Raw genomic sequence first — 17,580 nt, forward strand, 5'->3', positions numbered from 1 at the left:
ATAACATTGATTCAATCTGTTAGTGTACAGATGATATAGATAAATAGGTAGCCAGAATTTGATGATCCTCGTAACACGCGAGGGTTCCCTGCTGATATCTGGGTGAGCAGCTGGAGCATTACTGTTTATCTCGACAGATATTGTTCTGTCTGGTGCTTTACCCTTGGCAGACAGATGGTTCCGCCACTGCTCCTAGTTACACAATCAACAGCCAACTCATTAAACTGGAGCTATCTTTGAGGTCAGCAGCTGAGCCATTCGCTTGCTCATCGCAGTGTACGTAAACTAGACTTGTGGGGAAGTACAACGTGCGCTTATTTCTCCTGTCACCTACTATGATGGGCCCCAAGACTAAGAAAACTCCATCTCCCTCTCTGACTTGTACAACCCTACTGAAAGATGAGGAAACCAGGCGTCCTAAGCCACGAAGACATGGAAACCCGAAGGAACGCTGTCAGATGCACCACAAGCAGTACATGACACTGACGAAGAAATACAAAAAGGCCGCACAACTTGTTTACGAGATGCTTGGTGGGGCAATGATTCCCACCAAGGCAGAGATCTTATTGTACAACAGCATACACAATACATTAGAGAAGGCGTGCTTGATGAAGAAGTACGTCAGTGCTATCAGGGAGGAAGACACAACCAATCTTTCGTATGATCTACGAAGCATCAGAAACCATATCAGTCTCTGCGGTGTCCTCATCACCGACATGGTCAATATGCGATGTCCGAAACTTCCTATTGAGCCATTCCCGAGTACAAAACCAGTCTCTCACCCGGGCTACAGGATGTGGGCTAATGTAGAATTTCGGTCATACACATTTGGCGCAGTTCGCAACGAGCCCGGCAGCTTTACTGATGCCTTTCTGGAGGAGCTTCGTGGTAGACTGGACATGTTTTATGTCATAACACGCTCAGAGACTGTACCGGGCAGGGACATTGAGACCTTTGGGACTGTGTCCGCCCAAACGAAACTCGTTATGATGTTCGAAGCACGCATAGATGCTTCCGCTCCGAAAGCTCAGGGAGTGGTCCGTTATGCGAAGTGCGGTCGAAATTCTATACGGTACGGGAGAAGCCAAACCTGCCAAAGGACTGGAATGGCTTGGACGTGTGCCAGGAATGGTGGGTTACCTGACGGCTTTGGATCGTCCCAAAAGTGCAGGATGGTTTTTCCACTTCAAAAAAATTTCCAGTGAAGTATTTCGTAATAATGGATGCAGAACCAATCGCCATGTTTCGCATTTGATGAGAAATGTAGCTTGGGCTGCTTCTCGCACACAGGGCCTAGCAACAGGGAACTATGACGCGAGGATATATGCAAGGGCGTCAGACAAGTTGGTGCAAGCCCATGCTTCTAAGCGTTTGTTATTTCTCCCTTCAGATAGCTGGTATGTTGGACGTCTACAGGGTACCTATTGAATTTGTATCATCAAAATGTAGTCAACTTGTTTGTTAGGGTATCTTGGTTCTATATCTACCTGATTATCCTATGTTCATGATGGTTGAAACCTCTTCGTTCCCACATTCGCCTTTTACGCTGCTGTTATATCGCGTATCCTCTCTTCTCGTCACGATACTTAATCCCAGCATACCGTTAGTGGAGATTACTGCATCTTTTCGACCTCTTTCTCAACTGAAACCAATGTGCTTTCGTCGAGGTCTTCAGAGAGGCCTGTTCCCACTATGGAGGTGAGCCAGGTTTCAGTTCTAGTGGAGTAGACATCATATAGGAAGTATGGCGCCGATGTTTTACAAGTTAAAAAAAAAACCAATTCCACAGATACGAAGGCACACCATACGTTCATAAAACCAAACGTCAAGAACATCATACACTAAGCACATTCTTCCATCTTGAACCTCCTACTTCACTAAGGACCCTTTCCACTTCACTCTGTTCCAGGTTCAGGATGATCTTCCTATCTCCTTCCGCCTTCCTCGACGCACCAAACCCATCTTCTATAAGTATGGCCCGAGACGCTATCAGCGATTCCAGCACAATATTGAGCTCGTGTGCTGTAGGCTTTCGTGTCGGATCAGACTCAGAAGTGAGCACGTTCATGTAGATCAGGTGTTGGTGTTGAACCTTTGACTACATTAGGTTTGATTACATTGAACATAAACATGCGTCACCTACCTCACCCCATTTGATCTCTTCCACACCCTCACGCTTGACGCATTTTACCAGTGCCGCGAGCATCAACCGTTCATGGAAGCTGCAGTCCCGCAGATAGGCAGCCGTCGGACTGTTCTGCATAACACTTATTACCTCCTTAACCGTAGGTAAAGAGGCCGTTTTCTTTTCCGGACGAACAGTTTCTACAGAGCGTCTAAAAGGTACATTGTCAGTGATACCTTCTTCAGACAACTGAATAATGTACCGGCAAATATCCAATACCCTCCGAGCATCACCGCTGATTGCGCTCACTTTCATGGCCGCGAATTTGATTCCATCCTTATTGATGACATCGGGGGTTTCATCCCCAAGACTTTTCTTAGCACTTTCTAGCCTCGCATTGACGATCTCCGTCAACTGCGCGACCTTGTACGGCTTGAAGTTGATACGAACCATTCCTATGTTCTAATGAATAATTGTTAAGGGGACAAAACGATAGATACTTACCCAATCGACTCCTGACTCTTCCTGTCATTACTCGTTCTGGAAGATCCATGGTATTTGCAACAGCGATGACGACAAGCTGACTTCCGGCGATGGTAGGCCAGTTAAAAAAGTTGTAAACGACATCCTGCCTTGCTGTGACGAGTTGATCTAGTTCGTCCATCAAAACGACGCTGCAAGATGTTTAATCGAGTTAGACTTGGCTGTAGTCGATGAAACGATGACTCACCATGCATGGCCTCCAGGACCTTTGGCATATCTACAAGCAAAGTAATTCGTCAATGCTTTGAGACTTTCTTTAGCACTGATTTGCAGATGTCCGTCTTTCTTAACATCATGTCCAGAAATGCTCTCCCATAGCACGTTATAAGCAGTGCTAGGTTCGGGAATCCGAAGCCCATTAATCTCAACATAAGTAAATGGATTAATCTCCTATTTGATTGTTAAAAGAGACGTCGATGACGGTAAAGAGGAACGTACACTGGCTTCTGCCAACTTTTTCAGCTCGCGAACAACCGCATGTATTGTTGCCGTCTTTCCTGTACCAGGGACGCCCGATATATCTGAATATCCGTTTGAAAGAAGGTCACCGCATTAATATGAAAACTCACAAATACACCCACCACTACTTTCCTCCAAGAGGTCCCGCACGCTGCGAAGAACGTGCTGATATTCGCCATCTCTGCATGGCAAAGCATCTGGACGACTGCCCACATGTAAAGCATGCATTGCGCGCAACCACGGATCCTCTGGCAGGGCGTTGATAAAGTTATCGGCAACGTAGGGTACCTGCAGAAGTCTCGTGAACTTTTGACGTTTCTTGGGCGAGGATTGTGCTCTTCGAGCTAGAGCGGCTTTCGAATGAGGGGTAGGTTGAGCAATGGCTCGTGTTAGGCGTTTTCGAGGCGTCGTTGCAGCATTCTGTTTCCGCTTTCTGTTTGGTGTCCTGGGTTCCTCGTAATCCTCTTCGTCGAAGATTTCTTCCTCTTCTTCGCTTTCTGCTGTCCCTGCGACTGGAAGCTCATCGTCATCGTCAGCATCGTTCGACGATTCTACGTAGGCATCGTCAGAATGGTCGTCGCTGAATTCGTCTGTTCCTGGAACTACGTCTTCTCGTCCCTTCCCACGCGGCTTCGGCTTACTTGGGAAGGCATCTACCAAGACTCTCCAAAATTCACCGGATGCCCGTTGGTCCCTTGTTCCACGGTTCATAGCGGCCAGCGCCGCTTTATGATGATTTCTCCAGCAAAACGTATAATATAGTCCACGGCGAGAATTCACTGCGAATCGACAGATGAAGCTTTGCTGTGAGCCTTCCCCATCACTATCGGCTATGATGCAGTCAGTAAGTACGGGGAACATAGTGAATGGAACTGACCGCTGTCTTCCCCCTTCGGTAAAATGTCGTGAATAACACAATGCCGTATTATAGCTTCAGGTGTGTCCAAGATCACACTTTCCGAGAGAGTGTAATATATCTCATTCTACAACCAACCCATCAGTTAAACAGCAGATGGCGCAAACGTGAATGTGCACCTCGTAAGCTTCCCGTTTAGCGCGTACACTAGGCAATTCTTTGGGCCTCAAAAACCAATGTACCCGAACGTACATGTCCTTTGACAGCATCTCCTTACCGGTCTCGCCCAGATCAGTCTCCCATAATGCAGTTATGACTGCAACGCTAGGATATCTGTTATTTCCGTTGGAAACGAGGACCGTGTCTCCGACTTGAAATGTCTCGATGTTCTTTATAGCCTCTTTCGCCGACGCCTTTTTCTTTCCGTATGACTTCTTCGTAATTGTTGGTCTCCTTCGTTGGAAAGCATCGTAAAACAGCGTCGTCTTTTCTTGCCTTTCCACTTCATCGAGTCTCTCCCATTCTTCGCGATCTTCAAGTCGGAGATCTAGTTCGGCATTGAGTGGGTGAACGTGCGTTGGGCTGCCACACCAAGAAAGGTCGAAAATCCCCGATGTTGCGGTCGTAACGAGGGGCTGTCCTCGCTTTGAACGACGTGTAGGTGTCTTTGGCTCAGTAACGTCGGATTTTCGTGGAGGCATGAAGCCAAGATAATACCAGTCTGTCACACGAGGTAAAACTATCACGTGATATGTGACGAGCGCGACAAATTAGGGGTTATCATATAGTATATACTGTATAATATACTCAGCATAAATTACAGCTATCACAATGTCAAAGTTGAATACACTCAGATGAAAGGAAATTTTGAAAAAGAAATTGAGCCATCCTGAGGAGAATCAGCTGAATCAGATTCCTCTTCATATACTAAGAGTTGAACGAATGTTCTAGGTATTGATGCTTAGTATGAATCTGCATGTGACATCATCTATAAATGACTCTTGACTTGGCCATCACCCAGTCTGAAGCTGTAGTCAATACCTCTGAGAAACATAAAAGGCTGATTCAGATGTTGAATGTTCTTGAGGTGCTGACTCCTGCATTGATGATTTGCTGGGAAAGTGAAGGAAAGACAAATTGAGCCACACACAAATCATTCCATTCATGCACTTAACTCACCAAGTAATATGGTAAATGTTTGATGAGCTGTGAATTTAGTCACATCTTTGAGAAAATGCAGCTGTTTATATTCCTCAGAAAAGTCCAGACAATTATGTTGGACATACAGTTGACTATCTCACAATGCATATGGTCGGAAGACACCAAAACCGTATGCATTTATAGATTTATGCAGAACCAAAATGGCATGTGATGCGACATGTGACTTTATGTGACAATGTCATCATTGCCTCAAAATGCTGTCAGTGGCTTTTGGGTCAGCTTTCCATGCATCTCCTTGAATAATGCCTCTCTCAACTTCCTCAGCTGTGGTACTAATCCACTCTGATCACCTTGTGAAACACAAAATGCCTCCAGCTTTTGAATAAGCTCAAATTCTTCCCTTGTAGTTATCAAGGTCTGTTCTTCCTCACCCTCCTCTTCCTCTTCTTCCTCCTCATCATTGTCAATGACAGTTATTTCTCCATTTTCTACTGCAATATCATGCTTGACAGCAGCAACAATCTCCTCATCTGTTGGCATCACCTCAAGATCTTCAGTATACTCTTCTGCAATAGAGTTAACCATCTCTTCAATGGTTGAAATGAGACCAAACATGCAATTTCATTGTTTCAATTCGACAAGATGGTCCTTCAACATTATCTCTGCTGTCTAGAGCTATTGAATGAGGGCAATTTGAGTGAGAGATGTGTTCATTTTTGACTGTGACGAAGAAGCCAACTGATTGACTGCCTCCAGTGCTTTATCAACATTGTTTTCTGCATTCATAACAGCCATAAGAGCAGGATGCCAGTCAGCATCAGCATATTGGTTTTTAAGCAGATTCTGCAATGCCTGTTCGATCCCTGGAAGCATGTATTTGTCTGTTGAGGCAAAGTCATGAACAAGGTTCTATGCAGACTTGAGGAGTGAGGCATTTTGGAAATCATTGGATAGTGTGGTAGACTGTGATTTGAGTGCATTGTCAGGTATTATACCAGTGTGTTTTCAGCAGTTTGCTATTGTTTCACTGCTGACATTTGCCTAAGCATCACAAGCAATAGTCATAGCTTCAAAGAGATCAAGCTTAAAGATCTCAGACTCTCCAAGATCATCAAGATCAAGTGTATAGATACACATGGCATTTTGATAATGTGCCTTAAAGCAGCAGATAATACTAGCATCTAGTGGCTGAACATATGAAGTCATATTAGGCTCAAAGAACTCCAGCTTTGTGTTATGGGATGTATAAGCGATGGAATGCTCTCAAAAGTTGTTCAAGGTCAGCAGAACCTGCCGCATCTTCCTCTTCATCTTTAAATCAAACATCTTCACCCACTCCATAAATATTTTGCTCATCATCTAGGCCTTTTTGTTATTCTGATAATAGAATCCCATTGCCGTTGGACTCTTTTCTTGAAACACTATGGTTGCTTTGACTTGCTAATAAAAACAACTGACATCCACTCACTCCCATCTGCATTCACAGCAAAACACATGGTGATATGGAACTTGTCCTGTTTTCATCCACTTATAGGACTAGATGCCAAGGTATGATCTGGGATGGCAAAGATGACAAGACCGGATTCATCAATATTTTATCTGTCCCACATCGTATATTTCACCATAATGCTGTGAAGATGCACATGTTCTTTTTCCACTGCCATTATATCCACTGAGCCTGCTTCTCCATGCCACTGAACCTCCTGAATCTTCCATGCCTTGCAGAATGATCTCAACCATCCCTCTCCTTTCAAACACTGATCCTCTGAAATATTCATCAGATTTTCAATCTGATTTCACTTCTCTATTAGCATTGCATCAGTCACAGTTTTATCTCAGAGCTGCATGTTCTGATACTAGGATGCAACAGCATGCTCCACATTAGGTCAGATGACAATATGAGACTTTTTAGATGATAGTGCATTAAAGTTCTCGTTTGCATGCTGTTCGATTTTTGTATGAGATGTCAGTTTCCATGAAAGAGTTGATTGGGTAAAGAGCAGTGCACCTTCCTTTCAGTTTGCAAAATGTGCCACAATGTCAGCATGTCGATGGGAAGAATGGTTATCAACATGTTTGAATACTATGAGCCAGTCTCCTGTTGTAAGGTGTGGGTGGGAGATCTGCTTTGGAGACTGAGCTGATGATATGTATATTGGGACTTTCTTCTTCTGTTTTGTATGCTCATATGGATTTCCAGGTTTAGCACATGGTTTTCATGTTGGTTCAGGAGGCATGTTTATAGAGATATAGGCTGTGTTACTTTACAATAATTTTTTTTATATTTGTCATAGTCCATACAAACAAATTACAGTTGACTATCTCACAATGCATGATGTCGAAATGCATAATTCTGACTTTGCATATGGATTGGGCTGGAACGCAGTTGGGGAGCAGGGAAATGGGCTAGAAATGCATATCGCATAATGCATATGGTTCTAGTTAGGAATATGCATTGTCAGATCGAAAATTATAGTAAGCCGATATGACATTATGCATATATTAGAACAATAAAGAACATAATTTGTTTGTATGGACTATGACAAACACAAAAAAAATTATTGTAAAGCGACGCAGCCTATATCTCTATAAACATACCTCCTGAACCAACACAAAAACCACGTGCTAAACCTGGAAATCCATATGAGCGTACAAAACAGAAGGAGAAAGTCCCAATGTACACATCATCAGCTCAGCCTCCAAAGCAGATCTCCCGCCCACACCTCACAACAGGAGACTGGCTCGTAGTATTCAAACACGTTGATAACCATCCTTCCCATCGACATGCTGACATTGTGGCACATTTCGCAAACTGAAAGGAAGGTGCACTGCTCTTTACCCAATCAACTCTTTCATGGAAACTGGCATCTCGTACAAAAATCGAACAGCGTGCAAACGAGAACCCTAATGCACTATCATCCAAAAAGTCTCGTATTGTCACCCGACCTGATGTGGAGCGTGCTGTTGCATCCTGGTATCAGAACATGCAGCTCCGAGATGAGACTGTGACTGGTGCAATGCTGATAGAGAAGCGAAATCGGATTGAAAATCTGATGAATATTCCAGAGGATCAGTGTTTGAAAGGAGAGGGATGGTTGAGGTCATTCTGCAAGGCATGGAAGATTCAGGAGGTTCGGCGACATGGAGAAGCAGGCTCAGTGGATATAATGGCAGTGAAAAAAGAACGTGTGCGTCTTCACAGCATTATGGCAAAATATGCGATGCGGGACAGATGGAATATTGATGAATCCGGTCTTGTCATCTTTGCCATCCCAGATCGTACCTTGGCATCTGGTCCTATGAGTGGACGAAAACAGGACAAGTTCCGCATCACCATGTGTTTTGCTGTGAATGCAGATGGGAGTGAGCGAATGCCAGTTGTTTTCATTGGCAAGTCAAAGCAACCACGGTGTTTCAAGAAAAAGAGTCCAACGGCAATGGGATTCTATTATTGGAATAACAAGAAGGCCTGGATGACGAGCGAAATATTTATGGAGTGGGTGAAGATGTTTGATTTAAAGATGAAGAGGGAGATGCGGCAGGTTCTGCTGACCTTGGACAACTTTCGAGGGCATTCCATCGCTTATACACCCCATAACACAAAGCTGGAGTTCTTCGAGCCCAATATGACTCCATATGTTCAGCCGCTAGATGCTGGTATTATCCGCTGCTTCAAGGCACATTATTGGAATGCCATGTGTATCCGTGCACTTGATCTCGATGATCTTGGAGAGTCTGAGATCTTCAAGCTTGATCTCCTTGAAGCTATGACTATCGCTCGTGATGCTTGGGCAAATGTCAGCAGTGAAACGATAGCAAACTGCTGGAAACACACCGGTATAATGCCTGACAATACACCCGAGTCACAGTCTACCACACCATCCAATGATTTCCAAGCTGCCTCACTCTTCAAGTCTGCATGGAACCTTGTTCATGACTTTGCCTCAACAGACAAATACACGCTTCCAGGGATCGAACAGGCATTGCAGGATCTGCTTGGAAACCAATATGCTGATGCTGACTGGCGTCCTGCTCTTATGGCTGTTATGAATGCAGAGAACGATGTTGGTAAAGCACTGGAGGCAGTCAATCAGTTGGCTTCTTCGTCACAGTCAAAAATGAACACACCTCCCACCCAAATTGCCCCCATTCAACAGCTCCAGACAGCAGAGATAATGTTGAAGGACCATCTTGTCGAATTGAAACAACGAAATCGCATGTTTGGTCCCATTCCAACCATTGAAGAGATGGTTAACTCTATTGCAGAAGAGTATACTGAAGATCTTGAGGCGATGCCAACAGATGAGGAGATTGTTGCTGCTGTCAAGCATGATATTGCAGTAGAAAATGGGGAAATAACTGTCATTGACAATGATGAGGAGGAAGAAGAGGAAGAGGAGGGTGAGGAAGAACAGACCTTGATAACTACAAGGGAAGGATTTGAGCTTATTCAAAAGCTGGAGGCATTTTGTGTTTCACAAGGTGACCAGGGTGGATTAGTACCACAGCTGAGAAAGTTGAGAGGGGCATTATTCAAGGAGATGCATGGAAAGCTGACCCAAAAGCCACTGACAGCATTTTGGGGAAATGACGACGTTGTCACATAAAGTCACCTGTCACATCACATGCTATTTTGGTTCTGCATAAATCTATAAATGCATATGGTTTTGGTGTCTCCCGACCATATGCATTGTGAGATAGTCAACTGTACATTCTTTATTGTTCTAATATATGCATAATGTCATATCAGCTTACTATAATTTTTGATCTGACAATGCATATTTCTAACTAGAACCATATGCATTTCTAGCCCATTTCACTGCTCCTCAACTGTGTTCCAGCCCAATCCATATGCAAAGTCAGAATTATGCATTTCGACATTATGCATTGTGAGATAGTCAACTGTATGTTGATTTCAAGTGCTGAATTGAATGTAAATTCCTCCAGTAGCAATGATTAGGCTCCAGTAAATTTGAACCAAGAGGACTTTTGGGCTTGAAATTTGAGGGTAAACATGCAATATATTTTGGGAACTGCTATTGATGGTTATAGAGATGCTTTGGTGTTGGGATTTGCTGGAAAGTTCTAGAAAGGACAATCCAGCATCATGCCAAGAGTTGATGAGTAAGCTCGAGAGAAAGAGAAAGTTGTAGTAAATTCTAGATATAAGTCTGGAGAGTATAAATACAAACTCTGTAGGAGCTGTAGAATAAGAAGTTGATACCTTCTGGCCTTACCAGCCTGGAGTCTACCCTGCGCAACACCGAGGATTTCCAACATTTGGAGAGGTGCCTTTGAAGCAAGAGTCAAGACGAGAGAAAACAGGATGGGCAAGGGAAAGCTGTTAGTCAACATGAGCAAACAAATGTCATTATTTGCTAATTTCGCAAGTACTCTGCCATCGTTCCGTGATTCAGTTCAAGTAGAACGACATTATCTCTCCACACCCCCTTTTAAAAAGCATGGACACTCCCGAAGAGGCTGGACCTACTGGACGTACTGTTGACATCGAACTTGGGAGCGGTCAAGAGGTCATCACTATCGATTTGGAGGACTTGGACCCGAATCCCAAGGATGTGTTGGATTTGCTGAATGAAGGGCATCCGAGTGTCTGGGTATGGACGAAGCTCGCTGCTGAATATTGGAGAAAAGGGTACCTGGAGGCAGCCGAGTTGATTGCGACCACAGCAATACAGGGTATGCCTTTGATGCAGAGTGTTCGAGAGAACTTGTGTTAACCCTTGTGTAGTCGTGACAGCCGATGGGTTTCCCGCTACCCTGCCACCCATATATGCACTTCTAGCCAACATTCAGGTGGCCAACGCTCGGACAGCGCCAAAGATAGTGTTACACAACGCCGGTGAGTGTATGCATCTTTTTTAGGATCTTTCCTGGACCCATGATGTGATTGTCAGAGCAGGACATATTGGCCAGTGCGAAAACGAAGGACGATTTTCACCGTGAAGCAGCTCACCATTTGAACAAGGGTGACCGGTTAAGTTATACAGAGGGGGGGTCTATGATTAGTGGAACACTTGCGTTTTTGACTCGAGGTATGGATTCTCTTGAAAAGCCCCAGCCTGTAGCTTAGGTCCTACAGGTATCCAGCAGCTAGCTACCCGCTCTATGGATGATGCCATGCGTTCGTTTGAAGGGGTTTTAGTGGAGAAACCGACCAATGTTGTTGCTCTACTCGGAAAGGTCAGAATACCGTCATCTTGTGTCTACAGTCATTGACGTCAGCAGGCCCGGATTCTGTATGCGCGTAGAAACTATCCTCTGGCGTTGCAGACATTCCAGAATGTTCTACGGATGAGTCCCCGCTGTCAACCAGATCCTCGCATTGGTATAGGTTTGTGTCTTTGGGCCTTAGATGACAAGGCGAAGGCGAAAGCCGCCTGGCAGAGAAGTTTGGAAGTGGTGAGTGCTTTCCTTTCTTGCCTGCTAACACCGAACTAATCTTCAAAAGAATCCTTCAGAGTGGGCAGCCCAGCTTCTTCTGGGTTTGGAGTCCATAAATGCAAGTAAGAGTGATCATCCCTCCGAATCAACACGTGTCCATCTGTTCACGATGGGAACAAAGTACATCGAGAAAGCCTTTCAGCAATCTACTCGAAATAATGCAGCAGCTGCTAATGCACTATGCGAATTCTTCCTTCAGAAAGGCGACGTGACGAGGGTACGTCCATAAGTGGCCAACATCATATCTATCTCATATATCATGACAGAGCCTGAAGCTAGCTGAACGTACCATTCAGTTCGCCGATACGTTAACAATTCTGACGGAGGGGTACATACGAGCTGGTCGTGTTGCACATGCCCAAGGATCTCTCGCCCAGGCTCACAAACATTATTCGGTTGCCCTTGAAGGGCAGCCCAAGAATATACTGGCAAGCATAGGATTAGCACAGATCCAGATCAGTAGTGGTTCGTAAGCGTCATCATTTTCCATTTTACACTATTGAATTTCGCGTAGATGAACTGGCGGCGGCTATCCACACGCTTGATACTCTTATCCAACGTCCCAACCCTCAGGATTCTCTGGAGGCTACGCTCATACTGGCATCTTTGCGTGCTTACCCTCGACCAGGCGTGTCGAGTTCAGATATCGCCCAGGAGAAAATGCGCGCTCGGGAACTCTTCGAACGCGTCAGTAAGCGGCTGGAAATGGACGAAACGAAAGCAAACGGACGGACTAGACCCAAGGTATCTCCTGTTATCAGCGAAGACATGGACATGTATGTTGAGATTGCAAGGCTATGGCAAGACGAGAACTTGGATAAAACTGTTGCTGCATTAGGAGAGGCGTTGAAGATCAGCAGCTTGTCGGCCAGTGTAGGCCAAGTCGATGTTCAGCTGTTAAACAACCTCGGTGTGCTGCGTCACCTTACGGAGCAGTTGCCGGATGCCAGAACATTATACGAGAATGCCCTTATCAAGGCGGCTGGGCTTGGTCCTGATATTGGCGAGGGCGTGTCAACATCCATTTTGTATAACCTTGCCAGAGTCTACGAGGACCAGGGAGAAGATGGGTTGGCGAAGGATGCCTATGAGAAGTTGCTTTCACGACATCCGGAGTATGTTGACGGTAAAATTCTCTCTGGCCTTTGTTTTCGCTACAAGTTTGACACAATTTCCTAGCCAAAATACGGCAGGCACAAATGCTCACTAATTTGCGACGCAATATCGACGCACATGACCTTCTGAAGCAGGCGCTAGCATCACAGAATAAGGACCTCAATGTCCGCGCATTCTATACCTATTTCCTAATTCAAAGTGGCTTGCCTAAGCTGGCGAAAGATTTCGTGTTCACGACTCTGAAGGATCACGACAAACACGATGTCTACTCTCTTTGTGCGGCCGGTTGGATTATGTATCAGCAATCTCGAGAAAGTCGAGATGCTACATCCAAGGGTACCGACGATCGGCGCCGTGGATTCCAGCGTTCTGCCGAATTCTATGAAAAAGCTCTGTCGCTGGATCCCCTTTGTGCATTCGCAGCTCAGGGTTTGGCCATCGTCACAGCAGAAGATGCTCTCGGTACTTTAAGTGGGGGACAACCTTTGTCGAATACGGATGAAGCTCTGAAACGACTGCATAACTCGCGTGAAGCTCTTGACGTCTTCGGAAAGATTCGAGAGTCACTGAACGATGGTAGTGTGTACTTCAACATGGGGCATTGCTATTATTCTCGTGATGAATATGACCGAGCGATTGAAAGTGTAAGTTTCGCTATCATCTACGAGGCGACGAGCTTATATTATCGGATCCAGTATGAAACAGCTTCTACACGTTTCTACCATGGCCAAAATGTGTCAGTGCTTCTGTGTCTCTGTCGTTCATGGTACGCCAAGGCAACAAAAGATCAGTCGTATAAGGCGATGACTACGGCACTACATTATGCTCAGAAAGTAAATATTCCCCCTATTATCTATTTTGTGGCTGGCTCATATGCTCATATAGGCCTTGCATATACAACCTAATGACAAAGCCATTCTTTACAATATTGCCATGATTCAACAGAAATCAGCTGAGATGCTCTTTGCCATTGATCCTTCAAAACGGACCTTGAAAGACTTGCGCCGCGTAATTAACCAGGCAGCTCACGCACAAAAGTTGGTGTATATGATGACCACGGATTGTCGTTCTTACACTTGTTCATAGAATCTTTGGCTCTCTTGCTTCGGACAAATCAGAAAATGTACCATATAGTCGCGACATTGCCGATCAAAGACGAAAGTACGGCGATAGCATGCTCCGGAAAGGCGATGAACATCTAGCCAACCAGAAGCTGTATGAAGATCGTGCACAAGCTAAACTGTCCGATGCACGGCAGAAACGGCAAGAGGAGAGGGATCGAATGGAAGCACAACAGGTTGTATCATCATTTTTTTAATAATATTTATACTGACTGCGAGTAGCGCGAGAGGGCCGAGCGAGAACGTTTAGCGGCGGAAGAGCTGGCAGGGAAAAGACGACTTGCACGTGAGCAAGCTCAAGCCTGGTCCAGGGATTTGGTACGTATGGACAGCGATGACGAGAAGGAGAAGCGACCGAAGAAGTCAAGAAAGGCTAGGGGCGAGGGGCCCGCAGCTAGTGGAGATGAGGCAGAGCCTAAGAAAAAACGGAGAGGAAAGCTTAGGAAAAACAACGAACAGGCTAATGGGGAAGGAGATGGGGATGAACCCATGGCCGCGTTTAGTGATGATGAGGAGGTAGAGAAACCCAAGAAACGTCCAGCAAAAAAACGAGTCGTGAGAGATGACGATGACGACGAGACGGCCGGTGGTCCTCGGAAAAAACAATTGTATGTTTCTTTTCTGTCCTATTAATTCTGTCAGACTGCTCATGGTTCGATCTCTTATAGTAAGAGCAAGGAGATGCTCTCAGATACTGACGAAGAGGAGATGGATGTGCCATGATTCTGCCTATGTTTATTCTGTTGTCTGTACGTTGCATGTATCATCTTACTTCCTATCCGCGCTCGAGCTATTGACTTCCGCTTTTTGGTACTGGTGCGGAGTCTACTTACTGAGTTACTCACCCTCAAAAGCGTAGGAGAGGTATTATTTAAAGGAATATAATTATTATAGTGCCGTTGTATGGCGGTCACGACATGTGGCGTCTAGTAAGCAACCACGTTGGGAACATGATCAAGTTGTCCTTGCCTTCTTACTCTAACGACCCCGCAGATGCTGCCGTTCATTGGCAAACGACTGTAACACGCCCTCTCTTCTTGTCTTCTAAATTTCGTTGGTGTGCGGCGGGTGATGTCTGATCAAGTATATCCTGGAGTAACGTCGAGCGTCGACTTGCATTCGATACACACGAATGCCGACGAGGGGCGAAGCAACACTGTACGGTCAGTAATGGCTCTTCGCAGCCCTACTAAACAAAACCGTAGCCCTATCCTTCGCCGGTTAACCTCACTGGGCTCCGGTATTATTCTCGACATCCGCGCCCGAGCACCCTATTTCGTGAGCGACTGGACCGATGCTTGGAATTATAGAGTAATCCCCGCTACGGCATTGATATTTTTTGCCAAGTGCGTATCCACTGCAGTCCGCCAATTGTGGAATGTTGACGGCTGTATAGCGTTCTTCCTGGAATTGCTTTCTCTCTAGACCTTATAGAGACCACTGGACAATACGGCGTCGCCGAAGTACTCATCTCGTCCTTCATGGCTGCATTCATCTTTTCTGTTTTCGGCGCTCAACCTCTCACGATTGCGGGCGTCACAGGTCCCATCACGGTGTTCAACAGGACTATTTATGACATTATAGAAAGACAGACCGACGCTCCTGTATACCTTCATTTCATCGGCTGGGTTTATCTGTGGGCAGCCATCATCCATTGGATCACTGCGATTTTAAATTGTATGTCAACAATCGACCCCCATAGAAGTTGCTAACGTCGAATAGGGTGCAACTTCCTCAAATACGTTACCCTGTTTTCCTGCGATACCTTTGGGTTTTATGTCTCTTGGGTGTACCTCCAATATGGCATACAGGTCATCACGAGACAGTTCAAAGATAGCACCTCGTCCTCTCTGCAAGGGACCTTCGTCTCTATCATCCTTGCTATTCTCATGCTCGTAGTATCTTTCTTGTTCCAGTCGCTTTCCGGAAAGACATTGTTTCATCGCCGCGTTCGACGTTTCTTGGCGGACTATGGCATGCCTATTTCTTTGGTTGCGACTTCTGCTATGGCATACTGGGGCAGGTTCAACTCTGCCAACCCGTTGACCCTCCCCGTCAATGGCGCGTTCGAAGCCGCCGGCGGGAGAGAGTGGCTCGTAAAATTCTGGCAGCTGGAGGGAAAATGGGTAGGCGTCGCGTTCCCATTTGGAATTGTACTTTGGGTCTTGTTCTTTTTTGACCACAATGTTTCGGTGCGACACATATCTTATTTCTCCTAGCCTGTAAGACGCATACATTGATTAGTCTCTCATGGCGCAAGGCTCCGAATTTCCCCTTCGCAAACCCCCTGGTTTTCACTATGATTTCTTCCTGCTCGGCGTCACGACGTTCATCGCTGGACTCATCGGTGTTCCAGCTCCGAATGGGTTGATACCTCAGGCTCCCATTCATACAACGTCGCTGATAGTGATGGGACTGCCGGTAAAGAGGGCCGATGAAGAGGAGCCTTACAACGAGAAGAATCAAGCATCTTCTAATGCGATTGAAGTGCCTGTCGCCGTTGTGGAGCAGCGAGTATCTAATCTTGCTCAAGGCACCTTGTGTCTTGTTATGCTCACAGGCCCGTTCCTTCATGTATTGAATCTCATTCCTCGAGGTGTTCTTGCCGGACTTTTGTGAGCCTTCGATTTTGTCGGTGCCATCACAATCCAGCTAATATGTGTAGCTGGTTCATGGGTGCAGACGCCCTTCGGGGAAATGGTATTACACAAAAGATCATCTACTTCCTCCGGGACAAGACGTTAACTTCTCAATCCGATCCTTTGTGCAAAGTTCGGAAATCCCGCATCCTCATGTTTATTGTCATCCAACTCGGTAGTTTTGGAGCAACGTTTGCGATAACGCAAACAGTAGGCGAGTCTAAACCACCGCTTGCTTGTCCTACGGTACTAATCTCTCTCAGCTGCCATCGGATTTCCGGTGATCATCATGCTGCTCATTCCACTGCGCACGCTGGTCATGTCGCGATTATCATTTACAAATGAAGAGCTAGCCATTTTAGATGGCTCGACGGCATCTCCGTTCGTAAGTCTTTTGTGGCTTTCACTCTCATTTTGTCTTAATTACATCGCAGACTATGGAATCTGTTGGGGGCTCGATCTGAAATCTGAATAGTGATATAGAACGCTATGCACCAGGACATTTACAATACATTACTCGCGTACAACTATTTTGAGTGCTTGGTGAGATCTCTCGCCGCAGGTCCTTTTGGATCTCGGCAATACGTTGCCTCTAGACTCTAGACTCGCTCCAGACTGTTCTGACGTCATTGTCTGATACTGGATTTCAATTTGCACAGTTTTTAACATATTTGATACAATTGCAAATGAGAATATTTGGTATGTATGTTGTGCTTGCGTTTCAAGTACGGTGCCAGGAGCTTCATGTTAAATACTTCTGCCACACAGCACACTGTCAACCATTTATACTTTGCTTAATGTCACTGCTTCTTTGATATCCACTCTGCTTTGTTCTTGTACTTATGCACTTATGATATCAGCATCTGTCTTGTTGTCTGCTTGTAAAAGTTTTGTTTGGGGTGCAGATGGTAGATTAAAGGAGAGATATAAAATAAATCCTAGATATGTGTAAGCAGGTCTGGTGATGAGTGCATATGTCTGGTATTGAGGTGAAGGCTGATAAGATCATATAAGTCTGCAACAGTGAGTATATTATGACAGAATGGCTGAGTAGTTATGGTGTGATCATCATAAATGTGGGTTCCATGAGTGTTGCAT

The 17,580-nt window shown here is 45.3% G+C and overlaps 4 protein-coding genes across 4 annotated transcripts; 3 read left to right on the forward strand and 1 right to left on the reverse strand.

The window, feature by feature from the left end:
- Positions 1-293: 293 nt before the first annotated feature.
- Positions 294-1,428, forward strand: BT62DRAFT_1071995 (uncharacterized protein; the record flags this gene model as incomplete). The annotated part of the gene is made up of 3 exons (XM_043178821.1): positions 294-1,072; positions 1,127-1,165; positions 1,230-1,428. The coding sequence occupies exons 1-3, from the start codon at positions 336-338 to the stop codon at positions 1,426-1,428; spliced, it is 975 nt and encodes a 324-aa protein (XP_043044930.1). The 5' UTR covers positions 294-335.
- Positions 1,429-1,704: 276 nt separating this feature from the next.
- On the reverse strand, positions 1,705-4,684 carry BT62DRAFT_990993 (P-loop containing nucleoside triphosphate hydrolase protein; the record flags this gene model as incomplete). The annotated part of the gene is made up of 8 exons (XM_043190262.1): positions 1,705-2,092; positions 2,144-2,580; positions 2,630-2,799; positions 2,856-3,058; positions 3,107-3,189; positions 3,238-3,957; positions 4,005-4,110; positions 4,190-4,684. 8 exons carry the CDS (start codon positions 4,682-4,684, stop codon positions 1,835-1,837), a joined length of 2,472 nt encoding a protein of 823 aa, XP_043044931.1. The 3' UTR covers positions 1,705-1,834.
- Positions 4,685-10,520: 5,836 nt separating this feature from the next.
- BT62DRAFT_423519 (TPR-like protein) lies at positions 10,521-14,090 on the forward strand. The gene is made up of 12 exons (XM_043180850.1): positions 10,521-10,841; positions 10,894-11,004; positions 11,060-11,197; positions 11,245-11,345; positions 11,391-11,564; positions 11,614-11,823; positions 11,873-12,071; positions 12,121-12,732; positions 12,786-13,366; positions 13,418-13,555; positions 13,608-13,759; positions 13,809-14,090. Exons 1-12 carry the CDS (start codon positions 10,607-10,609, stop codon positions 14,038-14,040), a joined length of 2,883 nt encoding a protein of 960 aa, XP_043044932.1. The 5' UTR covers positions 10,521-10,606; the 3' UTR covers positions 14,041-14,090.
- A 705-nt stretch (positions 14,091-14,795) lies between these two features.
- Positions 14,796-17,144, forward strand: BT62DRAFT_1071998 (uncharacterized protein). The gene is made up of 7 exons (XM_043178822.1): positions 14,796-15,189; positions 15,240-15,520; positions 15,566-16,035; positions 16,088-16,458; positions 16,509-16,696; positions 16,746-16,867; positions 16,917-17,144. The coding sequence occupies exons 1-7, from the start codon at positions 14,915-14,917 to the stop codon at positions 16,944-16,946; spliced, it is 1,737 nt and encodes a 578-aa protein (XP_043044933.1). The 5' UTR covers positions 14,796-14,914; the 3' UTR covers positions 16,947-17,144.
- Positions 17,145-17,580: the final 436 nt, after the last annotated feature.

This window comes from Guyanagaster necrorhizus, assembly GCF_019112545.1.
Source record: "Guyanagaster necrorhizus MCA 3950 unplaced genomic scaffold BT62scaffold_3, whole genome shotgun sequence".
Taxonomy (NCBI): domain Eukaryota; kingdom Fungi; phylum Basidiomycota; class Agaricomycetes; order Agaricales; family Physalacriaceae; genus Guyanagaster; species Guyanagaster necrorhizus.

Coding starts and splice junctions, on each gene's coding strand:
- BT62DRAFT_423519 (XM_043180850.1), top strand. CDS start 10,607: ATGGACACTCCCGAAGAGGCTGGACCTACTGGACGTACTGTTGACATC. Junction 11,198..11,244: donor ACTTGCGTTTTTGACTCGAG/GTATGGATTCTC, acceptor TAGGTCCTACAG/GTATCCAGCAGCTAGCTACC. Junction 13,367..13,417: donor ATGACCGAGCGATTGAAAGT/GTAAGTTTCGCT, acceptor TATCGGATCCAG/TATGAAACAGCTTCTACACG.
- BT62DRAFT_1071998 (XM_043178822.1), top strand. CDS start 14,915: ATGTCTGATCAAGTATATCCTGGAGTAACGTCGAGCGTCGACTTGCAT. Junction 16,459..16,508: donor GGTGTTCTTGCCGGACTTTT/GTGAGCCTTCGA, acceptor TAATATGTGTAG/CTGGTTCATGGGTGCAGACG. Junction 16,868..16,916: donor GCTCGACGGCATCTCCGTTC/GTAAGTCTTTTG, acceptor ATTACATCGCAG/ACTATGGAATCTGTTGGGGG.